The sequence below is a fragment of the Mus pahari genome, chromosome 6 (genome assembly GCF_900095145.1).
Source record: "Mus pahari chromosome 6, PAHARI_EIJ_v1.1, whole genome shotgun sequence".
Lineage (NCBI taxonomy): Eukaryota > Metazoa > Chordata > Mammalia > Rodentia > Muridae > Mus > Mus pahari.
The window spans coordinates 105955071-105974951 of record NC_034595.1 but is presented as its reverse complement, the minus strand read 5'-3'; the positions used below and the strand labels follow the sequence as shown (position 1 = coordinate 105974951).

Genomic DNA, 19881 nt, shown 5'->3' with positions numbered 1-19881 from the left:
AGCTGCCGCTGCCCGGGTCTGGTTAGATGTATGTAGGGACAGATAGCTGCCGCTGCCCGGGACTGGTTAGATGTATGTAGGGACAGATAGCTGCCACTGCTCATAAAATCGATCCAGACTATCCACCACAAGTTCTAGTGGGGGCTACGCAGAAGCCCTCCACAACCACTGGGTTTTGGTGGACAGTATAGAGGGATGCTTAGAGTCCATGTGAATATTTCTGTCTCAGAATTACTCGGTACACAGTAAGCATGGCAGGGCTCTGCCTGAGTTCCCCTGCAAGGTTTGTCACCTTGAAAGGCCAGAGAAATGTGAATAAAGATGGGGCCTTGCTGAGCTGTCGATACCCTCAGCTTCTAGACAATTCAGAAACTCAAGGGTATTTCTATTCCCTAGCTCAAGTAAATCTGGAGAAAGAAAAGGAAGTTCCCACTGCATTCATACACACTACAATCTGCTGGTTCATTTACAGCATCCGTTAGTCTTTCCCAGTGTCCAAAGGGACAGGCAGCTCTTCAATCAACCCTTATCTTCTTTGGCCTTGCAGACCATACATGAGGTGACTAACTCAGGCCTTAGGGGCCTGATAGTCCAGTGTCACTAGGATCTTGGGAGAGTGGATCTGGTCAAGGCACGGCTGCAGCAGCAGGATGACTCACTGTGAAACTGCAGACCTGCCTCAGGCCAACCTGTGGGATCCATGCTTATCATCAAAGAATTGTGTGCTGTTTTAACCTGTAAGTGGTAGACAGTACAGATAGCGGATGTGGGCATGACACATGTCCCAGGACATGGTAGGCAGCTTGCTTTCTGTATATAGGCTCTGATGGGCTCATCTGCACTGTAGGCAGAAAAAGGGGTACCAATCCCTGCCTCCGAAGTCAGACAGGCTAGCTTAGTGGTTCTACCACCTGAGCACACACAGACCCCCCCAACCCCCTGGGTACCAGACCTTCCCTCAGGCCTTGGGAGAGCTCCCCTTCATAGCGACCTCCAGCTTTGTACTTCATGATGCCGTGCCCTTGAGGCTCTCCTAAAACAAACTGTCCAGAGTAGGTGTTTCCTGAGATAGATAGGAGGAAAGAATCAGGTTACTTTCTGGTTCTCTGCTGTGCCCCAGCCAATGGCGGTGGAGATGACGCCAGTCATTTTTATTTTCTTCTCTTTCTTTCTTTTTCCCTTTTTCTTTTGTTAGTTTTTCTGAGACAGAATTTCTCTGTGTAGTTCTGGATGTCATGAAACTTGATCTGTAGACCAAGGTGGTCTCAAATGCAGAGATCCCCCTGCCTGTGCATTCCAAATGTTAGGATAAAGGTGTGTGCCACCACCTCCTGGCCTGAGGTGTTTTCAAATGGAGGTCTCAGTCTCTATGTAGACTAGGCTGGCCTCAGACTCACAAAGATCTGTCTTCCTTTGTTTTCTGAGTGCTGGGACTAGAGGTGTGTGCTACTACACCTGGCTGGTGTCTGTCTCTTTACCTTACTCTTTGGTATGGACAGCAAGGAAGAGAACATGCTTTGGACCTGTGTCCATACCCTGGCTGGGATGGCAGAATGCCATGGAAGCCCTTGCCTGTGACACTGTTGGGGTACAACGAAGGACTTTCCTGGCTTTTTAAAAACAATTGAATCCAAGAGAAAAGCTCTCCTGAGTGCTAACGACCACTAACTGGGAAGCCTAAAGCTCCAGGAAGTACCCCTGACCACTGGCATGGAAGCCACGGAGCAGTCTGTCCATCCAGGGATGCACCTTGACTGAAATATCTTTGTTTATTTTAAGTGCTGGCATCAAAGGTACGCATGACCACCTCTGGCCTAAAATACCCTTTTGGTTTTTTAAAAGATTTAATTATTTATTTTATGTATGAGTGCTCTATCTGAATGTATACCTTCATGCCAGAAGAGGGCATCAGATCACATTATAGAGATGGTTGTGAGCCACCATGTAGTTGCTGGGAATTGAACTAAGGCTCTCTGGAAGAACAGCCAGTGTTCTTAACCACTGAGCCTTCTCTCCAGCCCCTAAAATATCTTTAATGTAGAAGAAAATGTAACTTTGGGCTGATAAACTTTTCTTTCATCTAGGTGTTATAGAGAAGACCGAGTTTTCTATTGAGGTGAGTGCAAACCCTTACCTAGGAACCCTGGGGCACCCTTTCACTGGGCACGAAGGCCATCCAGGCTGTAAGCCTCCTCACCCTTGCCCCAGCCTGCATGCTGCTCTCCTCTCCTTACTGGAGCCTGTAGCTCCCTGTTTACACACAGCACTCTGCGTGGCCACAAGCTCTGGGAGGGTTATGGGAACAGAGTCAGCAGCCCGCCTTTGTCCAATGCTAACCTGACCAGGCCCAGTGCTGGCAGCCTTCCCCAGTGATTTCTCCATCCACAAATTCGCCTTCATAATAACTTCCATCTTTAAACAATAGCTTCCCATGACCTGGTAAGAGAAACAAAGTGCAGTCGGCTTGTGGGAGTGGCCACAGACCGACTCATGCTGGGTGGGCTCCCTTTGCAGAGTGAAAACTTTAGCTGCCATGGTGGTGCACGTCTGTAACCTAGCTACTCAGAGGCTGGGCCAGTCTGGGCAACACAGTGGAAACTCATATAAACAAAGGAACACATTCCTGACTGCCGGCTCTCATTGAGATGACCACAGAGTCATGAGCTGTGCACATGAGACCTTGTCTGTCCTCCATCTACACGAGGACAAAGGACACATGCGTGTGTGCCCGTGCATGACAGTGCCCATGGAGACTGGAGGTTGGTGTCAGGTTCCCTGGAGCTAGAGTTATGGGCTGTTATGAGCTACCTGATATAGGTGCTGGGAACTGAACTCTGGTCCTCTGCAAGAGCTTCAAGCACTCTTCTGAGCCATCTTTCTGGCCCCTGGAGAACACATTCTTAAAAGTGGGTGACTCTTCAAGCAGCTCTGACAACAGTGCCTGCTTATAGAAGATAATCCTTAATGATGGTGAAAAATGAGAAACAAAAGCTGAAAAAGCCAAGCAAAAGCTGAAAGGTGCTAAGGATACAGCCTGCTGGTGGGGCACTTCATTCGTACAGGCTCTGGGGTCGCAAGAAAACAACAACAACAACAAAATAATAAAGACAATATTGGTAGAGACTGGGTGCAGTGGGGCACTTTGGAGGCTGAAGCAAAAGGATTACAAGTTCAAGGCCAGCCTGGGCTATATATATTATGTAGCAAGACTGTGTTTCAAACACCTAAACCAAAACAACAAAAAGATGTAAAAGAAAATGAGAAAGATTCTGGTAGCCGGCAGATGCGATGAGCCTTCTAGTTTATGGAGTAGGCAGAGTCTAGACACTGGAAAGTCTAGACTCAGTACTTCTCTGGTGCATGCACACACGCACGCACGTACATGTATGTATGTGTGTGTGTGTGTGTGTGTGTCCATGCAAAGGCCATTCAAAGGCATGCTCATTTTGTACTTTTCCCCTCTTTGCCCAGGTTTTCTAAAAATCTGGCTTGTTTCTTCTTTCTTTTTTCTTTCTTTCTTTCTACTTTTGGTTTTCTGAGACAGGGTTTCTCTATGTAATTATGGCAGTCTTGAAACTCACTCTGTAGTAAGACTGGCCCTGAACCCAAGAGATCCCCCGCCTCTGCCCCCTGAGTGCTGGGATTAATGAGTGCCAGTCGGTCATTTTGTTCTTATTAGAAACAAAGCCTGGTACCTCACCTCCATTAACTCTAGCTTGGGAAAACACAGCAGAGCCTCCATGCTGTAAGAGAGGTAGCAGGAGGCAGCCTGCTAAGAAGACAGCTGCCTTTCCTCAGGAGTCAACAGATTCAATGTCTCACTGCAACATCTCCATATCTCCTGGCCTCTGTCTGGTGGTGTTCTATAAACTGGAATGCTCACAGACGCGGTGGAGAGAACAGGGTTCTTTCATGCTTCTTACCATGTTTCTTGCCTCCCTTCCATTCTCCTTCATAGCGGAAGAAAGAATTTGGGTATACATATACGCCATAGCCTGTGTATGGAAAAGAAGATGAACAAAGCGATGGTTTGACATCAACACACACAGAGATGGGGCAGCTCAGCGTCTGGAGTAGTCTGGGTCATTTCTCATCAGTCTCTTGAACATGACAGGATGGTTAATTGCTCAAGATGCATGTTCCCTCTCCCTTCCTTGGGTTTTGTTACATGGATAGTACTGAGGGAAAGGCAGGCCTGGCCAAAGGAGGGCTAGGACAAAAGCTGACTGTAGGCTCTTAAGAGGAAGAATTCAAATGGAGGTGGTGAGGGCACGGAAGCAGTGAACAAGCTCCGTGAGGATACAGCGAAGAGCCCACCCTGCCAGGACCTTCACCATCCTCCTGTCCCCACAGCACAAAATCCACACTCACTCCTAATTACTCCTGGCTGCCTCATCTTTTATCATGCAGCTAGCTCTGTCTGAGACATCACACCCAACACCCATCTCTCAGTTCCTGAGATGGATAAGCAACCCCACTGCTTTCTTGCCAGCAAGTCGCAGCCTGGGACGGGAAGACGGTGGCACTAGCATGGACTCTGACCTCATATCGATCCTGTTTCTCCGGTTTTAGAACAACATTTCATCAGACTGCGTTGGGCGAGCCCGCAATCCCAGGCGGCCTCGTGTGCTCACCCAGCCAGCCTGACCTCAGCTCTACCTGCCCACCCTGACGCAGGGTCGGCTGGCCGTGATCCTGCAGCCTGGACCACGCCTGTGGAGCACGCGAACGCGACCGAGCTCCAGCAGGGAGTCGCAGCCCGTACCGTTTCGCGGCGGCAGTCCCGGCGAGTGCCGACGCGGCTGGAGCGAAGCCTGGTTCGGAGCACCAGCTGCCGCCATCTTGCCGCTAAAGTTTCCCTAGCAACCATAAAGCGGCCTTCCATTGGCCTCCGGTTGCCATGGGCGTGGCCAGGAGACCATCCCATCCGAAGCCACGGCGCGCCGGATCCGGAGCCTGAGGACGCCAATGCGCCTGTGCACCACGGCGCGTTTCCGCCGACCCCATCCTTCCGCCGGGAAGCACTCCCGCCAACGGCATCGGCGTCCGTACCGGAAGCGGAAATGGTTGGAGCTGGGGCCCCGCCCCGCGGCCATCTTGGCGGCTGGAGGCGGTGCCGCGGGACGGAACGGAAGTGCCTGTGCACCTTCCCGGATCCGGAGCCGAGCTCTGGCGGCCTCCCTGCCCGCCATCCTCCTTCCGCAGCCGTGAGGGAGACCGCGGCTCGGCTGCACCGGAGCTGCGAGGTGCTGGGGGTGGGCTGGTGGCACGGACCTGGTCGGGCGGCACACCGCCGCCTTCCTCTGGGCTGTCAAGGCCACGGGCGGGCCGGCCGGCGGGCGGGGCCGGGCAGCGCCTTTGAGCCTGGCGAGGGGTTGCCAGGGGCGGGCCGATCTCCGAGAGGGGTGCGCGAGGGGACTGCTGAGCGCTGCCCGCCCCGGCCGCGGCTCGCCCTCCCGGTCGTGGAGGAAGGTGGCCTGTTGTCGCCTGCACAGATCCGGGCGGCGTGTGTTAGGTGTCCTCTTGTTACCCCACTACCGTGCTCGGTTTCGGGTCACACGTGTAGGAATTAAGCCTGAGTGAGAAGAAGTTACTGAATGGATTGAAGGGGTGCTGGTTAAATGGGTCTAGATTATATGGTGACATTAAGGCAGTAAAATCCCCAGCCCTCCAGGCTGTACCTCCAGCGTGGAGCAGATAAGGCTACATTGTCTCCCTTAGCAGGGTATCAGTGCAAGAGGGCTTCCTACTTTCACTTTGAGAACCCCCAGTGTCTTTTCTTTCTTAGTTCTTAATAATAGATACTATCCAGGAGGTGGTGGTGCACGCCTTTACGTGAGGCAGAGGCTGTGAGTTTGAGGCTAGCCTGGTCTACATGAAGGAACCCTGTCTTGGGGTGGAGGGGAAAGACTAGAGACTAGTTATGCATCTTGGAATTGCTTTTTTTGATGTGAGGTTTTTTTTTAAAACATAATATGTGGAATTCCCTCATAAGTGCTCAGAAGAGCATAAGTAAACCCATACTCTGTCCCTTAGATCCGGACTGGGGAACTGGTTGCTGGGGAAGATCCAAGATGATCATTTTCCACCCCACCCCCAAAGGTGGGAGGGACCCAGAGAGGGAAGGACTCTGAGGGGCAGGGTCTGGAAGGGTCGACAGAAAGGGAACAACTCTTGAAGCATGCAGGTCTTTTTTTTTGGCCAAGAGGCAGTGACCCCCAAATGCGGCGCAGAGAGCTTTCTGCTCTCTGCTGTATTACTAATTTAGGAGTGATGGATTGCAGAAACTAGCCAAATGATGGGCTCCAGAACAAGGGGGGGGGGTTCACTGTGTGGTACTTGTCCCCCTTAGAACAGCTTTTGTCTTGTTGTGTGTGTGTGTGTGTGTGTGTGAGAGAGAGAGAGAGAGAGAGAGAGAGAGAGAGAGAGAGAGAGAGGGAGAGAGAGAGAGAGAGACATGGAGCATATCCTAAAACCAGACAAGGTCCCTCAGGAAGGAGCGTGTGTTCTGGTGAGAGGAGATTGAGAGATTACTAGGAAGGGATTGGAAACGGTGGTCATTGTGGACAGCATGGAGGGCCTCTCTGACCTTTAGTCTGAATGGAGAGGAGGATGGCAGCTAGAACAGCTGGTATGAGGGCTGCCCTAATCCAGGAACAAGTCTGAAACATCGAGGGCTGACACTTGGTTTACCGCAGGCTGCCCTTTGAGGAAGGCAGGGAGGTGCTCATCCCGTTTTCCAGGTCCGAGCATTCTTCAATAGCTGTCCCAGATCATATTGCTAGGAAGTGCAGTGCTGGGATTTGAAGCCGGCAGTGGGACTCCAAAGTTCACATTCTTAATCTCGCTATGGTGCCTCTCTCGGGTTGTTATTGGCAGTGAGTTTAATCAAGATGTAGAGCAATGTTTGTCTGTTAATCAAAACTTGACTAATGTGTTTTGGTAGGTTTTCTACGCATCATCTGAAGCAGAGTTTAAGCTCAGGTTTGCAGTTTAAAGGAGCAGCTCTGTCTTTCTTCTTTAAGATGCCCTCACTATGGAGATAGGTTGGTCTGGAACTCACTATGTAGATCAAGCTGACCTCAGCTTGCCTGCCTTTGCCTCCTAAACTGGGACTAAAGGTGTGTCACCAGGCCTAGTATTTTCCTTTTAATATTACTCTTGTCTCAATTTAAGCAAAAGTGTTTTAGTGGTAATCCCTGTAAAATATGGGAACATTTTCATATACTATAGGGTAAAGAATGTGACTAACACAGTTGGCCTTTGGCCTAAGTGGAATGGCCACTCTAGGTAGTACATTCTAATGTGGCCTCTATTTAAACGTGGAATCCCCCAGAAAGGGAGAGCCACAACTAGGTTCTTCAGTTTAATTGTGTGCATTTCGTTTATGCACACACCTGAGACCAAAGGGCGTTCTCATTCTCCTGGGCAGCTCTGAGCACTGTACTCAGTGGATCCAGGAAGTGGCAGCACACTGGTCAGTCTTACTGCAGACTTGAGACTGAGGTCTGGGGTGCTGAAAAGGCTGTCACATTATGTGGCCACTGATACCTGGTTCCAAAGCACTCAACCCCCAGGGTTGAGAGGGTAGGCTGGAGGTGTTGGATTTCTCCTCCTGCTGCCATGCTGTAGCATTTGTGAGCCTGGTTTTTTACCTACTTTGGGAGCATTAAGATCAAGCTCAGGACTTGGCTGCAGATTGAAGTCTGCCTGTATGTCTAGTCTTTAGAAAAGCATCATTTTGCACATGGTGAGCCTAAGGCTGACTGTAGCTAGAGAGGGTGTTGAAGGGTTCTCAGCTGCTCAGCACAGGTAGATTTAAGTTATACTTGAACTACAGTTTGTTTCTCCTCTTCACCATGTGTGTAGCAGAGGGACCTGGGACAGGTACTGCTCATAGATTTGAGAGGACCAGGACCACAAGATTTTTCCCTCCTGCTTCTCAAGTAGGACTGATGACAGAGGTCTCATCACTTAGCAGTTTCCCTGAGTCTATATCTGAAGAGCTGGATACCAAGCTGGACCTGAGCTGCTGCCAGGCCTAGCACTGCTGGAGGTCTGTCCTCTGTGAAATCAAGGGTAATGATGGTTTTCTTGGCTGTCTGGGTTTTACAGTGAATTCTGCCTGGGATCCCTGCAGCATTTGAAGTGGCCAGGGGCAGATAGGATCACCTTCACAGTTGCTAGATGAGAAACAGGGACACGGATAGATGGACTGCCTGCCAGTCTTGCTGATGGGGAGAGGGCCTGGCCCTGGGAGTATAGATCCAGGGCAGAACAGGAAGGCTGGGTGCTTGGTGAAAACCCAAAGAAATGCTTTGGATGAAATGCCAAGTCATAAAAAGTTCTTGACAGACTGCTCAGTAGAGGGGAACATTTTCATATCCCTGAATGCTTTTTATTTATTTTAAAAGAATTTTGTGTTTATCTCAGTTACAGAATGTCTGAAGGGGACAGTGTTGGAGACTCTGTCCATGGGAAGCCCTCAGTGGTGTACAGATTTTTCTCACGTCTTGGACAGGTGAGTAGATTTGTAGATCATTAGAACTATTTGGAAGGGAAGCTGTGTCTCCTGACAGATTCTCCTGAAGGGTGAGCTTGCCATTTTACAGAGAGAAGCTCACCTACAGCTTGCCTTGGGCAGAAGCTTTCGCTTTCAGGGTTTGGCTGGTTTCTTTGCCATGAGTGCCTGCACACATGTTCCAGAAAAAGGTCAGGTAGAGGGGTCTGGGCAGTGGAGACTTCTTGTTTCTGTTTTTGTTTTGTTGCTGCTGCTGCTGCTCTCCCCCCCCTCCCCCCCGCTCCTGCTCTTCCTCCTTCACCTCCTTCTTTAAACATACTAAAGTCCTTATATCTCAATGGTGTAGACAACAGTGGTCCTTGATCTTCTCTTTCCACCTCTTTTCCTCAACCTGCCACCCGCATTCTGGTAAGCCTCAGTCCTCTTTTGCCCTCAGGTGTTTGTTGGGTGTTGCTCCCTGAGTGTGAGACTCTTCATGCTGGCCCAGGTAGATGTAGGTCACGATGTATGGCTGTGTTTGAGGCTGTCTCACACACTCACTGTCTACAAGTCTGATTCAGTGAGCCGATACTATGGTTTGGTTAAAAACTTGCCACGCTTTTAAGAAAGTATCATGCGGCAATCTTTTGATAATTATTGAAGCTGCTTCGTGGGTAGGTACACTTTACATAATCATGAATGTTTAAAAATGCTTATAATTAAGACGTAAAGTTATATTTCAGAATTAAGATGTAAAACATATCTATGTGCACATGAAATGTTTGTTTATAGAAAACTCAAGCATTTCCATAGTAATGACTGTAGCTTTGGTATGTGTAAATGCATGGTTTGGCTGCCAGCAGTCAAGCTGTGACCAGCCACTTCCCAGTGAAGGCAGGCAAGGACAGTGTGTGCCTGTTGGGCAGGTGCAAGGTCCTTGAGACTTAGGAGCCACATCTGGGGCTGAGAGAGACCCCTGGGAAAATAGGTTTTGGTAGGATTTGACCCATGTGTGTTACAGCATGGGGATACAGTATATTGTTTACAGTATGTGGGTTACAGTATGGATTATAGCATCTGGGCTACAGTATGTGGGTTACAGTATGAGCTACAGTATTATGTCACAGTATGTTACAGTGTGGGTTACAGTATGTGGGTTATAGTATGAGCTACAGTATTGTCACAGTATGTTACAGTGTGGGTTACAGTATGTGTGTCACAGTATGTGTTACAGTATGGTTTGCAGTATGTATGTTTCAGTATGTGGGTTATAGTATGCATTTTGCGGCATGGGTTACAGTATGTGGGGTACAGTATGTATGCCACAGTATGAGTTATAGTGTGCATGTTATACCATGTGACAATGGGTTTAAGGTGTGGACTTGCTCCTCTGTAGCCTATGTCCTCCCTTTGGGTGAAGTTGATTTTCCTTATAATGTTTCTGGTTAATGCTGTAGCATAGTCTTTTATGCCTGATTATTTTATAATGCTTTTGCTTAAGAATTGGATCTGTTTCAGGAATTATTGCAGATAAATCTTGGATTAATTATAGTCAGTGTTTCATGCCAGTGTATTTACAATATATACATAATATATATTATGTATATATCGTATAGCCTCTTGCTGTTTTAAATATCTCTTTAAAATTGAAACCTAGCTATTTCAGAAAGTGCACTTTGTAGTCCATGGGAATTGTGGGCTAATGTGTGCCTTTTATTCTACCTTACAGATTTATCAGTCCTGGCTGGACAAGTCTACCCCCTACACAGCTGTCCGGTGGGTCGTGACACTGGGCCTGAGTTTTGTGTACATGATTAGAGTTTACCTGTTACAAGTAAGTGTGGTCTCAGCTGTCTTCACATTGTCTAAATGTGCTGTTGGCTGGAGTTTCGATTGTATGTCTCTTAGAGGACGTGATCTGTAATAATTTCAGGTGTGTGACCACCTGTTTAGAGAGGATTGGTAACAGTTTGTCCTGACTTTATTATGTTCCTTATTTAGAGTTCCCGGTGTGCCTAGGCTAGTCTTGTGGATAACAGACCCTGTGGTATCCTCAGACCTGTGTCTCTAGGGGCACAAGCTGATCCCTGTATTCTTAAGTGGTGTGCTACAGACTTAAGGTGCACAAGTGACTTTTGCACTCACCTGGGTCTAAGCTACTTCTGTGTGGCTAAAGAGGGGAGTGAGGACAAAACATTTAAGAGGATAAAGGATGGGTGGCTTCAGGATAAAGGATGGGTGGCTTCAGGATAAAGGAAGGCAGTTCTTCAGGTCCCTAGGCTGTCTGTGAGCGTCTTGGACAGGTGGCTTCTTCTCAGGCTTCTGTTTGGAGCTTGCTACTCCCTAGTTAGACACTTGGTTTCCAAGAATTCCTTGCACACCTGGGTTGGAGGCTTTTCAATGTCTTGTTAGTCCAGAGAAAGGCAGCTTAGAGATTTCCACTAGCGCATTTTCTCCTCTGCATCCATGAAAGGTATTTCCGCATTTAAAGTCCATCCATCCATCCATCCATCCATCCACCCAATAGTTAGGAGGACATTAGGACATGAGACAACACATTGATTTACTGGATTTATTCACTGCTGTGAAATTCTTAAGTAAATGTAGACACTTGTCCTTTATGGTTTTCATTTGTGAATTTATTCCTAGGAGTAGACGCCGTGCTGGTTTAGCATGCTGGTGGTAGGCTACTCTCTAGTTTATGCTTGAAGGATTTGCTCTGTACTGCATGTCTGAAATTAGTGTTGAGTTCATTGAAACTTGGTCTATTCACTAGTGGAAAGACTGGATGGACAGCCTTGGGGTGGGGGTGGAGCAGAGCGCACAGGTTGGTTGTACTCTGCTCTGAATCAGATTTGTGCCTGACCTAGCATTCCTCACAGCTTGGCTTTGCAACATGATAGCTTATGTGCATAAAATTTACTTTTATATCCAGTTTCTAGTTGTCTGACTTGAAAAATTTTTAGGCAGAAAGGTTTCCTTTATATGGAAAATACAGGCCTTTAAGGAGTAGGACACAGCTCTGAAAGTGAACTGGGTAAGCTCAGTCCTGTGTTAATGTTAGGACTGCAGGGATTCCCAGTGCATTGTCTTCTCTGGAGAGCTGGGTTTGAAAACTGTAGATTTTTGCCAGGGGTGAGATGGGATGAGAAGACGTAGGGTACAGCGGTGGTGCGTGCCTTTAATCTCAGCACTTTGGAGGCAGAGACAGAGGCAGGTGGATCTCTTGAGTTCAAGGCTGACCTGGTCTACAGAGCGAGTTCCAGGACAGTCAAGGCTACACAGAGAGATCCTGTCTCAAAAACAAAACAAAGAAAAAAGAAAGACAGAAAACCCTTTTCTCTTGATTTTTTTCTGGTTCTCCATTCTAGATCTCTCATGTGAGGTTACTATTTCAAGTGAAGTGTTTGTAATGCTCTGAGTTGTCTACAGAGGACTGCCAGCTGTCATGTGTACAGTAATAGCTGACTTTCTGTTGTAGACTTCATGTGAGCATGTGTGCTCACAGCAAGCTTTGAGGCCAGGAGTACACTTGAATGTTACTCAGACGTCCATCCTACATTAGCCCTATTTACAGGGCCGTGTGTTGAGGAGAGCTTTCTTTTCTGCTGCAGCCAGTCCTGGTCAGAACTGTGACTGTCATGCACATTTGCCTAGACCCTTAAAGATGTTTGCTGTCTGGGCCCTAGGTTGTCTTGGTTTTGTCAGACTTACAAGACAAGTTGAGGTAAGTGGTTACTGTGGAGCCATCATTGCTTATCACCTCACCTTGAAGAAACCATGTTTGTGGTGCAACAGAGCTTCCTGGGTATGGGCTCAGTGAACTGGTTCCAGCTGGCTGGGTTGCTCGTTGATGATGCTTTCCTTCTCTTCCAGGGTTGGTACATTGTGACCTACGCCTTGGGAATTTACCACCTAAACCTTTTCATTGCGTTCCTTTCTCCCAAAGTGGATCCTTCCTTGATGGAAGACTCAGGTACAACAGGGCCGTTGGGATGCTGTCAGAGTGCATCCTTCTTGGGATAGTCCTTGGGCCTGGGCTTGTGATGTCTGTGATTGTGACATCTAGATCGGGATCACTCACTAAACCCTGTGCAGCCGTGGAAAGGGTCACTCTCCACTCCACTGTGCTCAGGAGAAAAGTGAAGCTCTGGGTTTAAATAACACATCCAGGGTCACGTGGGAGGATGTGCAGGGCGCAGGGGTCACTTTCATATGGCCAGAAAAATATAAGAGCAGTAAATAGCACAGGTACAGCTCAGACCAGGAGGACCCTGCTTGCCAGGAGTTAGTACAGGCTGAGGCATTGGGTGTGCCTGGTTTCTGAGTTGAAATGTTCTTGGGTGTGGGCTTTTGTTGTTGGTTAACATAGGGTTTCTCTGTGTAGCCCTGGCTGTCCTAGAACTCACTCTGTAGACCAGGCTCGCCTCAAACTCAGAGATCCACCTATCTCTGCCGCCTGTCATGGGTTTCTCCTACCATGTGGGTTCCAGGGATTGAACTCAGATCGTCTGGCTTGGCAGCAGGTGTCTTGACCTGCTGAGGCATTTCATTGGCACTTTGTATTTATTGTGATAATGGATTTCTGTGCATTCCATACTGGCCATAAACTCATCCTGCTCTCAGGTGCTAGGATTGTAGCACGTACCACCACTAAGTGGCCTACATTTTCTGTTACCTGTTTTAGGTAAACGTTAGTTTGTCCTTATTTATATAACTATATAGTACAACAAATGAAAAATCTGTGTGAAATTGAGTTTTTTAAATTATTATTTTATGTGCATTAGTGTTTTGACTGCATGTATATCTGTATGAGGGTATTGGCTCCCCTGGAACAGGTTTACACACAGTTGTAAGCTGCCATGTAGGTGCTAGGAATTGAACCTGGAAGCTCTGGAAGAAATCTTTTGTTAATGCCTTTAAAAAGTGTGTAAGTATTTTATTTTATTTTATTTTATTTTATTTTATTTTATTTTTTAAGTCTCAGGAAGGCCTGGAGAGATGGCTCAGTGGTTAAGAACACTGATTGCTCTTCCAGAGGTCCTGAGTTCAATTCCCAGCAACCACATGGTAGCTCACAACCACCTATAATGGGATCTGATGTCCTCTTCTGACAGGAAGGTGTACATGCAGATAGAGCACTCACATAAAAGTAAATCTTTTTTTAAAAAGGAAAAAAAAGTCTCACTTGAGTTTTCTAAAGCGACAAATTACTTTGTAAGTTATACTTTGTCCGTTGACTGTGGACCCATACTTTAGTTGAATGAAGTCTGTTGCCATGTGTGAAGCACACTAGTTCAGTAGCGTTTAGGGAAGACGTGTAAGTGGGGCAGAGATCCACAGGTAAAGGCAGATGGTTCATCTCTAGCTGATGTTCTGTCTTTCAGATGACGGCCCTTCGTTACCAACCAAGCAGAATGAAGAATTTCGTCCCTTCATTCGAAGGCTTCCAGAATTCAAATTTTGGTGAGTTAATTTTTTTTCTATTGAACAATAAAATATATACATCTATATATGTCTTCCTTTTGCAAATGTTGTAATTGTCCAGGGAATGTGGTGTCATTTTGGTACATATGCACTAGGTAGTGGCCATGTCATAGTCAGTCAGGTCAAGTGCTTGGCACGTCCACCTCAGACACTGACTGCTTAGTGTTTGAACGCTGCAAGTCCTGTTTAAGGCATTTTGAAGGCAGTGCAGCATGATTCCCACTGCTCTTCCTCTGTCTGCACAGTGGAAGTCCTTTCTCCTGACCGGTCTTGCTGTTACTTCTTAAGGTGTTTGTGGAAGATGCAGACAGGCTCTGTCCTACTTCCTGGTTTATTAACAAAGTGGGAATTTTGTTGTGCTTTGTTTGCATGTGGCGTGCATTCATCTAAAAGGTCATAGCTGGGCTGGACAGGCATGGGGTGTGTCACCGGGCATTTCAAGGGAGACCACCACTTCACAGTGCTCTGCCTTGGGTTGGCACAGTAGTCTAGAGTCAGTAGGTCAGGCTGGTTCTCGAATGAAGGGTTCTAACAGCTGTTTTCTGGGCCCTGAACCTCCTGTGGGCACTGCTTTGGTTCAAGGCCACCCTGCACTTGCACAGAGCAGACTGGGAATGCGGGACTAGGGAGAGAGGGATGAGGACGTAGGTAGGTGCAGTGTAGGGTAGCTCCTCTGAGGACCTTCTGTCAAAAGGTCGAAGCTGTGGCCTCCTGGCCTGTCTTTTGGACCAAATGTCCTCTGGATTCCAAAGGAGCCAAAGTCTTTGTTGGCTCAATAAATTGAATGAGCAAACTGGGTTCTTTGACTCTGCAGCTCTGGTGCTGTGTGTAGGGCAGGAAGCGTTGTGGATGTGGGATATGATCCAGGAGAGGAAGCAGAAGGTAGGTAGAAGCCCCCCAAGGAACCCGGACTCTGTTCTGTGGGAAAAGAAGAGCTGGGGGGGGGGTGTCAGTAGCAGGGACCCTAACCAGCAAGGTGGTGTGGCAGGGCTGTGTGCTAGGGTGGGAGCCACTTCATGGCACTCAGGCTTCCAGAGTCAGCCCCTGGGCCTTGGCTACTGCTCAAGATGGCAGTTCAGGTAGCAAACTTGAGGTTCATTTGGCTTTAGCCGGGGTGTTTACACTTTTTGTAAACTTAAGAAGACTTAATTTTCAAAAGGCTAAGAGGACTTGGCTGTGGTTCAGTGTAGTACACACAGACTGACTTCACATTCTACTCTGGTGGCTGTAAAGGCCAGGGGGGTTTGACAGTTGCCTGGAGCTGCCCTCGGACCACACTAATTTCTCCCTTTGCTTTAAGGCATGCAGCTACAAAAGGCATTCTTGTGGCTATGATCTGTACCTTCTTCGAGGCTTTTAACGTCCCAGTATTCTGGCCGATCCTGGTGATGTACTTCATCATGCTTTTCTGTATCACAATGAAGAGGCAAATAAAGGTAAAGATAGCAGCGCTGCTGTGCAAGATGGCAGTGACCAGCCCAAGGCTGCAGAATCCCTGGAAAAGCATGCTTGCATTTAGTGCTGGTATCGCCTTCTGTGTGTGATGACTGACTTGTGCTCGGCTTCTGGCCGTGAGTCCCAGACTGCAAGCCGTCTGCGAGAACAGAACCTTCCTGGAAGGTTGCTGGAAGTAGGAAAACCCTGGGTAGGGCCAGGTGGGCTTGGGCCTGCAGTGCCTCAGTGGCTCCTTCTAGCTCAAGCTTGAGGTCCTGTAGTTGCCCTGCTAGAGCGTAAGGCACATCCCCACCCCAGTGGTGTAGCTGTGTAGCTGTGTACGCCTTCTGTACTCTCCCCAGCTCTTTGTTCACAGAGGCTCTGTTGGGCTTTCAGACAGGCCTCTAGTGAGTTAGAATGTGTGAACCACACTGTTGGCTTCTCAATTTCAATTGTGCTAGGCAGAAACAATCGAGGGGTACCTTTGGCTGTTCAGGCCTAGGGAAAAGGGTTAAGCAGAAAACTGTTTTGAAGTAACTCAAGTTTGTTTGTGTGTTTGTTTTCCCAGCACATGATTAAATACCGGTACATACCATTCACACACGGGAAGAGGAGATACAAAGGGAAGGAGGACGTGGGCAAGACATTTGCTAGTTAGAAGCTGGACTGATTCTCACACGGACTCAAGAACGGTTTTGAGCCATTGTAACAATGCCTTTTTCTTCACATAAAGTAGTTGATTATGAGGAAGTTGAATTTTCTTTTTAAGAGGAGCCTCAATGATTTGTATCTGAAATATCAGGTTTTTGAAGAAACTGGCATTTAAACCAAATTGCATTGATTTCTTTTTCAGTGATGTTCATGTGTTTGAAATGGACAGATTGTAGTGAACCATAGGCTTGGGAGGCAGGGCGGGTGGCAACCCAAGAGAGCGGGAGGGAGGAAGGGAGTGCGGCCCTGGAGAGCTGCCTTCCTGACCCTGCTGAGGCCACTCCTCTGTGCCAGAGGGACAAGCCAACCCGCTTCCTGCTGTGAAAAAGAATGTACCATTTTGAGGGTGATTTCACAGAGCTCTGTGGGGTTCTCATGCCAGTGTCTGAATCTCATCTCACTAGAGATGTTTCTCAAATTGGCCTCGATCATAATGACTCAAAACTATGTTCTTAACTACCATGATTGCTTTTGAGGGCCTGGAATTATAAATATATATTATATTTTAATTGTTTGAGACTATTTTGACACTTTCCTTTGATACATAACATTTGCTTTTGATTAAACTTGTTCTCATGCAGCAAGCTCTTTAAGGAAAGAGAACGGGCCAGAGCACACCAAGTCTGGGGTTTATCGCATAGCCTTTTACTTTCTATGGGGAAAACAACCTACCACGTGTCAAACTTTTTAATGTGATAAAAATAATACTCTTTAAACATTTTACTAAGTGACTTTTAAATCCCAACTTTATTAAAGACAGTGTCCCTTGCTTGTGCAGCCTTCGTCTACACCACGAGTCACCTCACTGAAGCTAGCTTGCTTGCCACAGCTATTACAAGGGAGCCACTGGGCCAGTTAGCACCAGGACAGCAGACACCACAGGTACAGAGGCACAGGCTGTCCAGTACCAGCAGGCTCTGCAGTCTCAGGCTGTGACCTAGTCAGACCTTATTAGAGGTGTTCCTCATGCATCCTGTGGTGTTAGATTCTGAGTACGTCAGCGCCTGGGTTTCCCTGTGGGCGCTCTGATGCTCCTTTGAAATGTCACATTTTGTACACCTAACCTTAGAACATTCTCTAATGTTGTAAGTTTGTGTTTTAGCCATGTGAGCACTTGGGGCTGACACCCTGCATGTTTCTGTTTACATTTCCCACACTGTTTTCCTCATCGCTGACTAGACTCCGGTGAGCTGGAAAGAAAGTTGGGTCTACCTGGCCAGAGCAGTGTGAGTCCCAATTGTGGTACTGCAGATGTCTGTAGCTATGTTCCAGGTTCCCACAGACTTGGTCTTCCTATAGGCCCAGAAGCCACCTTTTGGTAGTCCTGGTCCTCTGTCCCATCTAGAGGGATGGGTCCGGATGGGTCCTGCTCTCAGTAAGGGGACCTTCACAAGGAGCATGGTGGCATTAAACAGTACTGCTGGTGGCTGGGCTTCAGCCCTACTTACTGCTTGTAGACTAAAGGTTGTCTTCATACTGTTTTATGAAATCTAGATCTCTTGGCTTTTTTGATGTTTGTTGTTTTTAGTTTTTTTTGTTTGTTTGGTTTGGTTTTTTGTCTTTTTCGAGACAGGGTTTCTCTGTGTAGCCCTGGCTGTCCTGGAACTCACTCTGTAGACCAGGTTGGCCTTGAACTCAGAAATTGGCCTGCCTCTGCCCCCCAAGTGCTGGGATTAAAGGCGTGCGCCACCACCACCACCCACCCGGCATTGTTTTTAGTTTTTAAGACAGGGTTTCTCTGTGTGACCCTGGCTGTGCTGGAACTCACTCTGTAGACCAGGCTGGCCTCAACTCAGAGATCCACCTTTTCTACCTCCTAAGTGCTGAGACCAAAGGTGTGTGCCACCACCACCCAGCTTGAGCTTCTGTTCTTAATGTACCTTTTCTGTAGAATTAGTCTCTTAAAGATATGCCAGGCTGCCGGGCGTGGTGGCGCACGCCTTTAATCCCAGCACTCGGGGGGGGCAGAGGCAGGTAGATTTCTGAGTTCGAGGCCAACCTGGTCTAGAGTGAGTTCTAGGACAGCCAGGGCTATACAGAGAAACCCTATCTCCCAAAACAAACAAAAAACAAAAAAGAACTGAGTCCTACAAGTTGTTCTCTGATTTCCACACATGTGCAGTGGCATGTGTGCAACCTAATATAGTTTTTAAAAATCTGCAACTCAGGGAGACCCCCTTCCTACCCACTAGGCCAAGATGAAGACCTTCATTTTCTATTTTTTTTTTTAAGATTTATTATGTATTATAGTGTTCTGCCTGCATGGCAGAAAGGGCATCAGATCCCAGTATAGATGGTTATGAGCCACGACATGGTTGCTGGGACTTGAACTCAGGACTTCTGAAGAACATCCAGTGTTCTTAGCCTCTGAGGCATCTGTCCAGCCCAGACCTTTATTTTCTTAGGGAGTTGGCAACATGGGTTTAGGAGGGGTACTGACACTGGTGAGTCCAGAGTGCTATACTTCACTTCCAGCCTAACCTGAGCCCTGCCTCTCACAGCCCAATGGCGGCCTCTTTACAGACCTGAGTAAAACACCCTGAACTTCTGAAGCAGTGCTCAGCTGTGTGGCTTGGGAAGGGAGGGGAAGCCACTATCTCCAGAGACTGAAGAAGCTGTCAATTACGTGCAACAGACTTTCCCACCCCTGTACTGAATTTTTCCCATTTGTGCCTGACCCCCTTTCTTCCCAGGTAACTGTAGTAGTTTATGCGACAGAACAGTGGAGGTTTTATATTTCTGTGCAGCCACAGTTCTGAAGAGAAACTCTTCCATGAGCTTCCATCCTCTTCTTGGAGCTGTCAGCGGTAGTGTCTCAGGTAGACCAGCATCTGAGGTGGGAACTTCTCCCGGCACAGGGGACATTCTGTCTGCAGGGTAGGGTATGTTTGTCACATTGGCTGTGCACTGTAGCTGGCCCTGATCCCCCAGTGCATCAACTCCTCTTCTACATCATGCACAGCTGTAAATCAACCAGAAAACAGCCTCTCCCAGGGTCCCAAGTCCTAGAGGGGCTAGGCACGGGATAGTGCTGACTCAGAATAGCTGTGCCCACCCACCCATCCTCAATACTTAGGAACCTTGGATCTCTAGGGCCTCTCCTGGGCTCTACCCTTTGACTGAGCCTCTGCCATATCTTCCCAGCAAACCCCACCAGTAAGATACCAGTCTGTGTGTGCTACTCTAGCCCCTCCCTTGTAGAACTTCCAGTAGGTCTAACTAGATGAATCCCAGTGCTTCCTCTCAAGAGAACATGCCTGCTCTGCCATCTATGAGAAAGCGGGGTACACACTCCACACTTAGACCTGCTGGTACACAGTGCCCACTATGCAGACTGCTGGCTTAGCAAAGTAAATGCTCATGTTTTCTGTACTGCGGCCCAGGACACCCAGCCTCTGAACAGCAGGGAACAGCCACATAAAGTTCCCTCTCACTTGCAGCCTAGGCCTCTGGAAATGGTTCAGTGGTGTATGCACATGTACTAGCACTCTGGATGTATGAATTAAGACAGTAAGTGCGGCCTGATAGTGTGCACCCAACACGTGTCCTTCACCTGTCCTCAGTCAGGCCTCAAGAGAGGAAGGCTGGGAACTTCAACCCCAAGCATGGTTCATATCTCACAGAGCTTTTAACAAGATGCCCACCTCTCCGTGGCACACGCCTTTAATCCCAGCACTCGGGAGGCAGAGGCAGGCAGATTTCTGAGTTCGAGGCCAGCCTGGTCTCAAAGTGAGTTCCAGGACATCCAG

At 48.0% G+C, this 19881-nt stretch overlaps 2 protein-coding genes across 4 annotated transcripts in view; one reads left to right on the top strand and one right to left on the bottom strand.

Annotated features, from left to right (window-relative positions):
* Morn1 (MORN repeat containing 1) overlaps window positions 1-4870 on the bottom strand; it is a 61931-nt gene extending 57061 nt beyond the window's left edge. The window contains exons 1-4 of the mRNA XM_021200949.1: window positions 4766-4870; window positions 3924-3995; window positions 2338-2436; window positions 953-1063 (exon numbers count right to left, since the gene is read on the bottom strand). Of these exons, the coding sequence (XP_021056608.1) occupies window positions 953-1063; window positions 2338-2436; window positions 3924-3995; window positions 4766-4841 (358 nt within the window). The 5' untranslated portion in view covers window positions 4842-4870. The remainder of the gene's footprint in view (window positions 1-952; window positions 1064-2337; window positions 2437-3923; window positions 3996-4765) is intronic.
* Window positions 4871-5088: 218 nt separating this feature from the next.
* Window positions 5089-16909, top strand: Rer1 (retention in endoplasmic reticulum sorting receptor 1). 3 transcript variants are annotated; one of them, XM_029540292.1, is made up of 8 exons: window positions 5089-5246; window positions 7951-8079; window positions 8434-8521; window positions 10230-10334; window positions 12377-12476; window positions 13888-13966; window positions 15288-15423; window positions 15990-16909. In XM_029540292.1, exons 3-8 carry the CDS (start codon window positions 8441-8443, stop codon window positions 16077-16079), a joined length of 591 nt encoding a protein of 196 aa, XP_029396152.1. In that variant the 5' UTR covers window positions 5089-5246; window positions 7951-8079; window positions 8434-8440; the 3' UTR covers window positions 16080-16909. The 3 variants fall into 3 exon arrangements, with proteins under 3 accessions (XP_029396152.1, XP_021055770.1, XP_021055769.1); XM_021200111.2 differs by having other exon boundaries at window positions 7870-8079; XM_021200110.2 differs by lacking the exon at window positions 7951-8079.
* Window positions 16910-19881: the final 2972 nt, after the last annotated feature.

Bases quoted from the DNA above. Each gene is read 5' to 3' on its own strand.
- Rer1 (XM_021200110.2), top strand. From the start codon at position 8,441: ATGTCTGAAGGGGACAGTGTTGGAGACTCTGTCCATGGGAAGCCCTCA. The intron at 8,522-10,229 runs GTGAGTAGATTT...TCTACCTTACAG, and splicing joins TTTTCTCACGTCTTGGACAG to ATTTATCAGTCCTGGCTGGA. The intron at 15,424-15,989 runs GTAAAGATAGCA...TTGTTTTCCCAG, and splicing joins CAATGAAGAGGCAAATAAAG to CACATGATTAAATACCGGTA.